This window comes from Xenopus laevis, chromosome 8S, assembly GCF_017654675.1.
Source record: "Xenopus laevis strain J_2021 chromosome 8S, Xenopus_laevis_v10.1, whole genome shotgun sequence".
Lineage (NCBI taxonomy): Eukaryota > Metazoa > Chordata > Amphibia > Anura > Pipidae > Xenopus > Xenopus laevis.
The window spans coordinates 92632108-92644304 of record NC_054386.1 but is presented as its reverse complement, the minus strand read 5'-3'; the positions used below and the strand labels follow the sequence as shown (position 1 = coordinate 92644304).

At 40.6% G+C, this 12197-nt stretch overlaps 1 protein-coding gene across 1 annotated transcript; it reads left to right on the top strand.

Moving 5' to 3' along the window:
- The first annotated feature begins 63 nt into the window (after window positions 1–63).
- On the top strand, window positions 64–11017 carry eif2s1.S (eukaryotic translation initiation factor 2 subunit alpha S homeolog). The gene is given in 8 exon segments (NM_001087283.1): window positions 64–136; window positions 3011–3252; window positions 5256–5335; window positions 5607–5758; window positions 7393–7499; window positions 7757–7854; window positions 9280–9423; window positions 9568–11017. Coding segments are annotated over 7 exon segments (948 nt in total). The 5' UTR covers window positions 64–136; window position 3011; the 3' UTR covers window positions 9694–11017.
- Window positions 11018–12197: the final 1180 nt, after the last annotated feature.

Here is a 12197-nt window from a genome sequence, read left to right as displayed (position 1 = left end):
GGAGCCGCGCTGTCGTTCTGGGGTCGCGCGTGCGCATTGTTCTTTGCCGGAACGCATGCTGATGAAATAGTTCGGCGTGAGCTGAAGGAGCGCGCCCGGTGCCAACGTTCTGTTTGTCGTAGGGAACATCAGTCAAGTAAGGCCCCGACTCCTTTATCCGTTTTATTTTCCGCTTCTGGCGCTCTACAGCCGAGGGGTCATCCCCCTGTTATAACTATGTACAGAGTCTCGCTGGCAGCACTTAGTGCTTATGCGCCAATCAGATTCCCTGCAAATTCCCCCAACACGTGTCAGTGCCACTTTTACCCACCCTTATATAATCTGTCACCTTTATATAAACTGTCACCCTTATCGAATCTCCTTCTACCTGTTCCACGACCATCTCCCTGTTGGGCCTTTATCAAAGGGGAATTCCACCTGAAAACTGTCTTTTCTATAATGAAAGAAAATGTCATTCTAAGCAACTCTCCTAAACTCATCATTACACACTAAACTCATTGCTACATACACGTCACTGGAATTGTTCTCTCTAAGGGCAGAGACAGAAGATTCAAGGAGATTTAGTTGCCCGGTGACAAATCTCTTCTTCGGGCGACTAATCTCCCCGCCGGCTAGAATGTAAATCTCCGGCGGGGTGGCACTCAGATTGCTTTGTTTTTCCGAAGTTCCCCCAAGTTGCCTCACAAGGAAACTTCAGGCGACTTGATAAATAAAGTGCTCCGAGTGTCATCCCGCCTGCAATTTAGATTATAGCCGGAGGGGAGATTAATACATATACATAATATATGTATTAATTACTAATCACTGACAGCAGCACAGAGCATGTGCAGTGAATCAGCAGAAAAGAAGACGGGGAGCTACTGGGGCATCTTTGGAGACACAGATCTTTACTGCTAAAGGGCTGTGGTTGCCTTGGGCTGGTACAGAAGCACAAAACATCATGTACAACATTTCTAGCTACTTCTTTAGATAGGCTTTAGTTCTTATGTAAAGGGATTTTGACAGTCTTTTGTCTGGTCATTTCTGGTCAGCGAAAAAACTGCAGAGCTGCTCTGGGACACAATGAGATCAGTTATAAAGCCAGTTACAGGCTGATGACTGGCATGGGCCTTAAAGGAACAGTTCAGCTTAAAAATAAAAACTGGGTAAATAGATATCCATGCAAAATAAAAAATGTTTCTAATATAGTTAGTTAGCCAAAAATGTAATGTATAAAAGCTGGAGTGACTGGAGGTCGAACAGAACACTACTTCCTGCTTTTCAGCTCTCTAACTCTTAGTTAGTCAGCGACTTAAAGGGGGCCACCTGGGTCATAACTGTTCAGTGAGTTTGCAACTGATCCTTAGCATTCAGCTCAGATTCAAAAGCAAACAATTATGACCCATGTGACCCCCCCCTGAAGTCTCTGATTGGTTACAGCCTGGTAAACCAAGGGTGCTGCAGGAAGTAGTGTTCTGACTATTATGTTAGACATCCAGTCACTGCAGTCTTTATACATTACATTTTTGGCTAACTAACTATATTAGAAACATTTTTTTTATTTTGCACAGCCTATCTATTTACACAGTTTTTATTTTTACACTGAACAATTCCTTTAAACTATATCCACCATTTTAGTTGGTGCAATTCTGTGATGACAACATGTTGTTACGTGTGATTCCTGTAGATAGCAAGTAGCAACACACTCCTGTGTCATGCTGGAATTGTATCAGTGTAACCTAAAATAGAGCTCCGCACAGGAAGCTGCAATAGGAAGCGATTGGAAATCATTTTCCCAGTGGTGGTTTGGTTTCCCTATGTACTACCAATAAACTTTTCTCTAGGTCCCATATGGCCACAATCTTGCAATCGACTGAGAAACCCACTGCTGAGATCAAAAACTTGGACCTTTGCCCATTGTAGTCACACACACATATCTTCTAGACCAAAGGGGTGGCTCACATTTAGCTAACTTTTTGTACATTATAGAATAGCTAATTCTAAGCAACTTTTCAACTGGATTTAATTTTTTCTTTTAAACCAAAATCAATACTAAAGCGACAGTTTATATCAAATTAAGTGACATATTAAAGAATCGTACAAAAACTGGTATATATATATAAGTAAATCTTGCCTTTTTACATCTGTTGCCTTGAACCACCATTTTGTGATGGTCTGTGTGCTGCTTCAGAGATCACCTGACCAGAAATACTGCAGCTCTAACTGTAACAGGAAGAAGTGTGGAAGCAAAAGACACAACACTCTCTTTTAATTGGCTCATGTGACCTAACATGTATGGTTTGTTTGTGTGCACCGTGAATCATACGATCCCAGGGGGCGGCACTTGTTTTTTAAATTGGCAAGTTTCAATTTAGGGTTACCCAATGGCACGTACTACTAAAAAAGTATATTATTATGAAAATGGCTTATTTACAGGAAGCAGGGTTTTCATATTTGAATTATTTGACTCTTTGTAGCTTTCAAGTAGGGGTCACCGACCTCATCTTAAAAACAAATGTCCTGTTAAGATAGAGATTTGTTGCAATTGTTACTTTCTATTACTCATCTTTCTATTCAGGCCTCTCCTATTCATATTCTAAAGCGATGCATGGTTGCTAGCGTAATTTGGACCCTAGCAACTGGCTTGATGAAATTGCCAACTGGAGAGTTGCTGAAATAACTCAAAACCCACAAATAACAAAAAATGAAAAGCCAATTGCAAATTGTCTCAGATTATCCTTCATCTACATCATACTAAAATTAAACTTTTACGATGAACAGCTCCTTTAAAGTAGGCATGCGCTTGAAATCTCTGGGCAGATCAGAGGGTTGGTGAGTGTAATGGCTACAGATGCCTGGGAATAAAAGGGGCATCATGATATGAAATCATACGATAGTGATGTCAGTTAAGGGAAATGCTAGCAGGTTATATGGCAGCAAGTCTCTGTGATTTTGGGTAAGATAATGTACTCCAGGTGTAGATTGCAAGCTGTACGCGGCACAGTTTAAATGATACTGGTTCTCTTTGCAGGATGCCTGGGTTAAACTGTAGGTTTTACCAACACAAGTTCCCGGAGGTGGACGACGTGGTCATGGTGAACGTCCGCTCCATAGCTGAGATGGGGGCTTACGTCAGCCTCTTGGAATATAACAACATCGAGGGTATGATTCTGCTCAGCGAGCTGTCGAGAAGGCGTATCCGATCTATCAACAAACTTATTAGGATTGGCAGGAACGAGTGTGTTGTGGTGATCAGGGTCGATAAAGATAAAGGTAAGCAGTCAGGTTCCAGGATTTAACAGACACGGGCAAGGTAAAGTTTGTTGATACCGTAAGTAAAAAATTGCAAGCTTTCAGAGCACCCAGGCCCCTTCGTCAGGCAAAATACCTGACAAAGGCCTGACAAAGGCGTCTGGGTGCTCGGAAAGCTTGCAATTTTTACTTATTCAGTTAGCCAATAAAAGGTATCACTAATCTTTACATTTTCTAATTTTTTTCGATTGGCTAACATGGTACAACATCTTAAAACTACAGACACATTTTTATTTTGCCGTTGACTTGTCCTTTAAGGCATGAAGGTCCAAATTACGGAAAGATTCATTAGCAGGGAAAAACCCACTTTCCAAGCATTCTGGATAACAGGTCCCATACCTGTACTGTGCGCTATTGCATTCTTTCACGGGCCTGCTCCAGTCCAGGCTGCAATCATTAGTGTGGCTTTAAACATAGTGTTTTGTTCTTTTGTAAAGGAAGGCCAGCATCTATGAACATTGCAGGGTTACCTTTAGGTGCTACAGTAGGACCTTGAAGTTCCTCCTTGTCTCTGGGCTTCAGTCCGAATGTAACAGTAGCTGACAAATTGTGGAACTGATTACCTGTGCCAAATATAAAATAGCATTAAAATTGAACTTACACCATTCCTGGTGGGGTAGAACCACTTACAGACTGACTGCAGGGGTGTTGGTGGCTGTTATTGTGATGACATTATTGATATCAGCCCACAAATGGTTTAGCCAACATACATAATGTGTCTAAAAAGAGAGAGAGAGAGAGAATAATTGCCAGTGCACGGTTTGCCTTTAAAAAATAATTATTACAAAAAAAGAGGTGTTAGTATCACACTTTGGCCAAAATATGTAAGCTCACGTGCCACGTTAAGGCCCCTCATTGTATGTTGAGTCCACGGAAAATTAGAATTTAAAAATTCAACTAGGGAATAAACAAAACTCAATTCGAGTTTTTTTAAAAAAAAATTCTAATTAGATTTTCAAGATTTATCATACTCTGGAATTAGAATTCGACTATTCGCCACCTAAAACCTGTTGAATTACTGTATAAGTCAATGGTAGAGGTGCAGTGATCAATTTGGAGTTGTTTGTAGCCTTCCTGACATTCATGTTTTTTTCTGAGAAAAAGCTGGAATCGAGTTTGGTCTAATTCGATTTGAGTTTTCGAGTCGGAAAAATTCGAGATTTGATTTTTTTTTTAAATAACCCCCCAAGTTGAATTTGGAGTATATTTATATTTAAGGGAGTTTAAGAAAAAACTCACATAAATTCAACACTTGATAATGTGTCACTTATGTGTGAACATTCTAAGTATGTAGTGCATTTAAAACCAAGTCCCCCAGCAGACACTGGGGCTCATTTATCAACACTGGGCAAATTTGCCCATGGGCAGTAACCCATGACAACCAATCAAATTGCTGCATTCATTGTTCTACTTGCAGCTGGCTTTAAAAAGCTAATAACTGATTGGTTGCTATAGGTAACTGCCCATGGGCAAATTTGCCCAGTGTTGATAAATGTGCCCCACTGTGAGTAAAAATACCAAAAATGCACTTACCCTTAACTCAGACACTCTAGTGAGAAAGCAGGCAGCGTTTTTTTTATCTATCTACTGTGTATCCTGTGCTTGAATGGCTGCCCCCATGGCTACACAGCAGCTTGTTTATATAAACTATAGTAGTACTTATCTGTTATCTTCTATGTATCTTGTGCTTGAATGGCTGTGCAGCAGCTTTTTTATATAAACTATAGTTGTGTTTCTGATGCAAACATACCAATTGTATCAGTGCAGCACAATATTATATTTTCATTGTTTTAGGACAGCTTTATTTTTTGGTGTTACTGTTCCTTTAAGTAAGGTATCATTGGGTTTGAGAAAGTGGAAGGTAAAAACATAATAAAAGTTAAAACCAAAAACTGCCATTGTTATTTATCTGTGGAGCAGTCGCTTAGACTTCGTCACATTGTTTGTTTGCCGTCTTTCTCCAGGATATATAGATTTATCCAAAAGAAGAGTTTCACCAGAGGAAGCCCTAAAATGTGAAGATAAATTCACCAAATCCAAAACTGTAAGTTAACTGGTGATTACTGTTTGTCTGAAGGATTGAGTGAGTTTATATGAATGCAGCGGCTGTATTCATATAAAATACACACATTATTCATGTAAAATACACACATTAACAAAGGATGTGTGCGGATGTTTTCCAAAGCAGCTTTACAGAATTCACAGCCTGGGTACCCCTCACCCCCCAAATTTGTATTTGCTCTGTAGAACTTCTTTACAATTGAAAACATTCGCAGTAATTACTCTTTAACAAGAAAGCTTTTGTTTAATATAAGGTGTACAGTATTCTGCGGCACGTGGCGGAGGTGCTGGACTACACAAAGGACGAGCAGCTGGACAGTCTGTTCCAGAGGACGGCTTGGGTGTTTGACGAAAAGTACAAGAAGCCGGGATACGGAGCCTATGACGCTTTTAAAAATGCAGTCTCGTAAGGCTCATTCATTTTCTCTGTCATGTTTCATTGCTGTCAATAGCAGCAATGATCCAGGACTTCAAACTTGTCACAGGGGGTCACCATCTTGGAAAGTGTCTGTGACACTCACATGCTCAGTGGGCTCTGATTGGCTGTTGAAAAGCTAAGCTTAGGGCTCGTCACTAATTATCCAGCAGAAAATGAGCTTCCCTGGCTGTAATATAAGCTGATGCTACAGGTTTGCTGATTATTAAATTCTGATGCTAATTGCACTGGTTTCTGTGCTGCCATGTAGTAATTCTGTATTAATTACTAATCAGCCTTATATTGTGACATTTCTATTCTATGTGTACTGTATATTGTGAGTGGCTCCCTAAGCTCAGTAAGTGACAGCAGCACAGAGCATGTGCAGTGAATCAGCAGAAAAGAAGATGGGGAGCTACTGGGGCATCTTTAGTTAAGCTTTAGTTCTCCTTTAATCCTTGTCCAGATTGCTGCTAGTATCTAAGGGCAGAGACACTGCTAGTCTCTAAGTCTCTAAGGGCAGAGACAAATGCTCAGATTTGGGTGAGATTTAGTTGCCAGCGATAAATCGCTCTCTTCTTTGGGGCGATTAATCTCCCCAAACTGCCTCCCGCTGGCTAGAATCGAAATCGCAGACGAGGTGGCATTCTGAGTGCTTCGTTTTCCGAAGTCACCCAAAGTTTCCTCGTGAGGCAGCTTTGGGCGACTTCGGAAAACTAAGCGCACAAATTGCCATCCCGCCGGCGATTTACATTCTAGCCAGCGGGAGGCAGTTCGGGGAGATTCGTCGTCCCAAAGAAGAGGAAATTTGTCGCTGTGCGACTAATCTCCCCAAATCTGAGCATGTGTCTCTGCCCTAATGGAGTTTGCCTGGATAGTTTTCTGTTGAAGAGCTTATTCATGGGCCCTTGAGCAGTACAGACTGGGGGCAAGTTCTAAAAATGTAAAAATAACTAGCAGATCCGCAGTTCACTTCCTCAGCCGGTTCCAATTCCGTTCTCCATTGGATATAACAGCCACACCGAATTGAAAGATGAACCATCGCTAAACAGCTTGAGGATAGACAATACAAAAACAAAATAACCTAATATAGTGTATTATTCCAGGTTCTGTTGCTCACCTTTATGTAATTCAAAATTAGGCAAAGTGCTGTTTTATATATATCCTTTACCAATCCTTATAAACAGTGACGCCTTCTAGAGTCCAGAACATTTTCATTGCGGTGACTTTTTATATGCGATTTAAAGCTGGTTAACGTGAGTGTAACGTTTAAATGAATAATTTTAAATAAAAAGGGTATTAAATTTTCCTGAACTACTGTTGGCTGGACATTGGAGAAAGAAAAATTTTACACGGGTTGCAGTAATTTATACATTTGTGACTATCTCAAAACCCTAGAAGCTGTTTAAGAGGATTGGTAAAGGGTATATAAACCCAAAGGTGAAGGAAAAACAGCACTTTACCTAATTTACACACATAAAGGTGTGCAACAGAACTGGAATACTACACTATATCAGGGTTTTTTGTTTTATATTGTCTATTCTCAAGCTGTTTAACGCTGGTTCATCTTTCAATTTGGTGGGGGCAAGTTCGGTTTCCTCTGTAACACAGTGTTTTCATTTCAGTGACCCCGACATTCTTGATGGGCTGGACTTAAGTGAAGATGAGAGACGCGTTCTTATTGACAACATTAACAGGCGCTTGACCCCACAAGCGGTGAAAATCCGAGCAGGTCTGTGCTGTGCTTGTTGTCAGATATGCTGAAAGGATTAAAATTGCAACCCATCTGTTTCCTCCAAGTAGCAGGACCATTTTTTTTTTTAACTTTAGAGTTTCCCTCTCTGAGGTGTGCTTGAATTTTCTAAATGTAGACTAGATGGTCAGTCAAAACTGTCCTTGTATGCAAAAAGTTTTACGGAACCGAATAAGTCAACTGGCGCCTAGTCTCTTTTTCCAGTGCGTAACTTTCTTTTCCTGTTTCTTTCATAGATATTGAAGTGGCATGCTATGGGTATGAAGGAATTGATGCTGTTAAAGATGCACTGAGAGCAGGGCTGAGTTGTTCCACAGAGAACATGCCAATTAAGGTAAGTGTCGGTACAGGGGGCTGTAATAAAATTATTATATAAATGACACGGGTTGTGGTCTTTTTCAGTCCACACAAATGCACCCCTGCCTCTTGTCATTGACTATAATTTAACCTCTTGCTGCTTGTACATTTTCTAGGAGGTTTCATTTAAAACAAATGGCAGTTATTCTCCATGTGCCATAGCCCTTAGTTGTCATTCTTATGTTTGCTTCAGAGCGCAGTCAGTGTTTCTTTCATCTGGGGGCAAATGGGCAGTAGTTTGAACAAAAGTTGTCCAAACAGATCCTAAAACCTTCTCTGGTTAGAAGTAGAGGCACCTGAGTATGTGGCAGTTGGGCGCTTCTCGTATGGTAGTAACATAGTAAGTTAGGTTGAAAAAAGACACATGTCCATCAAGTTCAACCTTAAAGGAGAATTCAACCCTCAACTTAAAAAACCCCTACCCTACATAGACCCCCCCTCCATCCTCCCCCCAGCCTAAGTGTTACCCCGGGCAAATGCCCCTAACGTTTTACTTACCCCTCTGTGCAGATTCAGGCATCGGAGTTCACGGGCACCATCTTCAGCTGCTTCGGTAATCTTCGGAATGAGACCGGTGTTTCGGCAATTTTCGTGAGTTTCGGCGCATGCGCAGTTGTCGCGAAACAGAAAATTGCTCCAACTGCGCATGCGCCGCTTAGCCAGTCTCATACCGAAGATTACCGAAGCGGCTGAAGATGACGCCCGATGCCTGAATCTACACCGAGGGGTAAGTAAAACGTTAGGGGCATTTGCCTGGGGGGAGGAGGGAGGGTTTTTTTTAACGTTGGGGTTAAATTTTCCTTTAAGGGACAGATTTATTAAAAGTCGAATCTTAAATTTGAGTTGGGAATAATCCAAACGAATTTTACTTTTTGAATTTGAAAATCGAGATTTATCATACCTGGACCCTGGGAACAACTCGAATTCGCACCTATAATCTGCCGAGTTCTTGTATAAGTCAATGGGAGAGGTTCAGTGACCCATTTGAAGATGTTAATAAATTAAGGAAAAAGGAAACGTTGTAGTGAGGTAGCGCGAGTCCACACTGGAAATCCGCCAAACAGTATGTCCGAAAAGACCGCTCTGGCCGCTGCAAACAAACAGTCCATCAAATATTTAGATCAACATATATATAAATAAAAAGGCAATATTTATTAAACACTGTGCCAATAAATCACAGTACATATAAAAACACTTAAAAACTGAATAATGCCGTTACGGTAAGTAAAAGAAAGGGCCCCTCCTTTATTAGTTATAGTACTCTATGAACCCTAATTACGATGATACGAACAAGAAATAAGACCACCGTTAAAGGGACAAATGTGTGGGTGCAACAACCACATGGCCTCTCGGCAGAAGAAATCTTTTATCCTTTTAACTGATGATTTTACAATTATTGCAGATAAATCTGATTGCACCTCCCCGGTATGTGATGACCACTACTACTCTGGAGAGGACGGAGGGGCTTTCTGTGCTCAATCAAGCAATGTCGGTCATTAAAGAGAGGATTGAAGAGAAGAGAGGAGTATTTAATGTCCAGATGGAGGTAAAAGAGACAAACATACAATTCCTCCCGAGTATCCATCATATGGGAAGTTGGCAGTACCCGCTGTTAGGTCTTATTCTGTAAGCAGAGGGTGGCATAATTGGTGGGCTCACTTTTCCTAAACTTGCATTGTTTTCGTTTCAGCCTAAGGTGGTCACAGATACGGACGAAACCGAACTTGCACGGCAGCTGGAGCGACTGGAGAAAGAGAACGCAGAGGTTGATGGAGATGACGATGCCGATGAGATGGAGGCAAAAACTGAAGATTAAAAATAACACAACAATTTAAACATCATTTTTGTTTTTGGAGAAAAAATTCAAGTCACAAAAACTGACTTCCATGCCATTTTCATTTGCCTAAAATGCTTTTCTCTGAATATCTTCCCCTTTCTAACCTCCACAATTCAGTCTGTATATGCAACACATCTCTAAATTAAGCCAACACTCGTGTGAAACCATAGGGGCCAGCACATTCCATCCATACAACCTTCTCTCTGGTTAAAGGGAAAGTTGGCCCGGCTAATCAGATCTTTATTAGAAGAGCTGCTTTATTAGGTCAGTGAGTGCATTCTCACGTGGGACTGAACTAGACCAGAGCCCTACTGCGTATCGTTAACAATCAAAGCCTTTCTATATTTACACTTAGTCTACATTAATATATACCACAGTGGGTTCAAAATATACCTTGACATAGAACTGCTTCTTCATTTATACCTGTCACTTCAGTCTCAAGTGAAAATACTCTCCAGAGAAGCTTTTGTTTAAGGGATATCCAGTCTGCAGATTTCTGAGTATTATGGAATGAAGCCCTCGTGCATTTTTTGCTGTGTGTTAGAGCTCAGCCAGTGCTGGTGGGCAGGCAGCTGGGATACCATTGCTTATGTACTAACACTTAAAGGACAAGGAAAGGCAAAAAAATAAAATCCCATTTTTACTTTCTTTAATGAAAAAGAAACCTTTCTCCAATATACTTTAATTAAAAAATGTGTACCGTTTTTATAAGAAACCTGACTGTATGCAGTGAAATTCTCCCTTCATTTACTGCTGTGGATAGGAATTGTCAGATGGTCCCTACCTGCTATGGGGAACAATTATACTTATGAACAGCAGGGGGAGCCCCCGCCTTACTTCCCAGCCATGCAGAACTCAAGCAGATTTGTTTATGACGATCCCTAAGCAGCCCAGACCACACTGAGCATGTGCAGGGTCAGGGTCAGGCACAGATGTTTAACAAAGTTGCAAGATGACAGCCCCCTGTGGCCAACTTTGAAAGCATAAATCATTTGTTTGATTAGGCTTGTGGTGCAGTAAGTTCATGTTTATGTTTAGTATACAAAATACAGCATTTCTAGCCTTATTCTACTTTAGACTTTCCTTGTCCTTTAACTTGCCTTTGACATTACTCTTGTGCAATAGATCTCTGGGACATATACTGCCCTTTCACAGCAAAGAGATTCGTTGCTGGACTTGCCTTTTATTTCCAGAAAACAATGCAAAATACAGATAAAAATTGTTGAATATTTTTATTATCATTCCCAACGTGTGTTCTACTACAGAGCTTTCTGTGAGATACCAATAAAATCCAAGATATTTACGTCTGGCCTTTCGTGATTTGTCTTCTAGCAAATATACATCTGGAAGCTTCAGCTTTCAAAATAAAGTCAATAAATCAGAGACCTATGCCGTATAGCTGCAAACATGTACTGAGGAGCAGGCACTCCAATTTTTATGGAAAATTATCCGTGAAGCTGGGTTTCCTTCCCAGGATTCCTTCTGCTTTACATACAAATGAGGAGACAGTGAAAGCACATGAATCTGATTCCTTGGTTGTACATATTCCTTGGTTGACAAATATTCGCCTGATGCTTTTTTATTACCTTTCTTACCCCCATGTTCCTCTGTGAGGGGGGCTGCCATATTTGTGTAGTTGGTTAGCATTAGAAACTCGGACAGACTGAGATGTGAGGTTGGCAAAACTGTCATAATTACTTAACAAAAGCAGAACAACCAGCAAAAAAATGATCAACATGACCTATAGGTAACTTTTAATGCAGATTAATATTTTGAAAATTCATTTTTAGTGTCCGTATCACTTTAAAGGGAAAAAATGTTTTTTTTCCAAAATGCATCAGTTAATAGTGCTTGCTCCAGCAGAATTCTGCACAGAAATCCATTTTTCAAAAGCGCAAACAGATTTTTTTATATTTCATTTTGAAATCTGACATGGGGCTAGACATATTGTCAGTTTCCCAGCTGCCCCAGTCATGTGACTAGTGCTCTGATGAACTTCAGTCACTCTTTACTGCTGTACTGCAAGTTGGAGTGATATCACCCCTCCTCCCCCCCCCCAGCAGCCTAACAGAATAATGGGAAGGTAACCAGATAGCAGCTCCCTAACACAAGATGACAGAATCCCATTAAGGTCAGGCTGTCACAATATCAGTGTTAGGTTAGGAAAGACACCATATTCATAAAATCAAGGGCAAGACAAAGCAAGAAGGAAATAATTATACAGTGTCCTGATATTTGCATTAGAATAGAATGAAGGGAAAATAAAGATTAAGATTAACTGGCCCTTTTAGGAGCGTTCCAATAAGGATGAGAATGAGGAAAGAGGAATGATTCATTCCATTTTGAAATGGCCAGATTTGAGAAAGTTGGAAGACATATAATCAAATGCTGATTTAACGATGAGGTTATTATTGATGTAAGTGGTACAGGAGTTGGAGAGGCACGGAAAGAAGATATAAATTTGGGTATCATCTGAGTGAAGG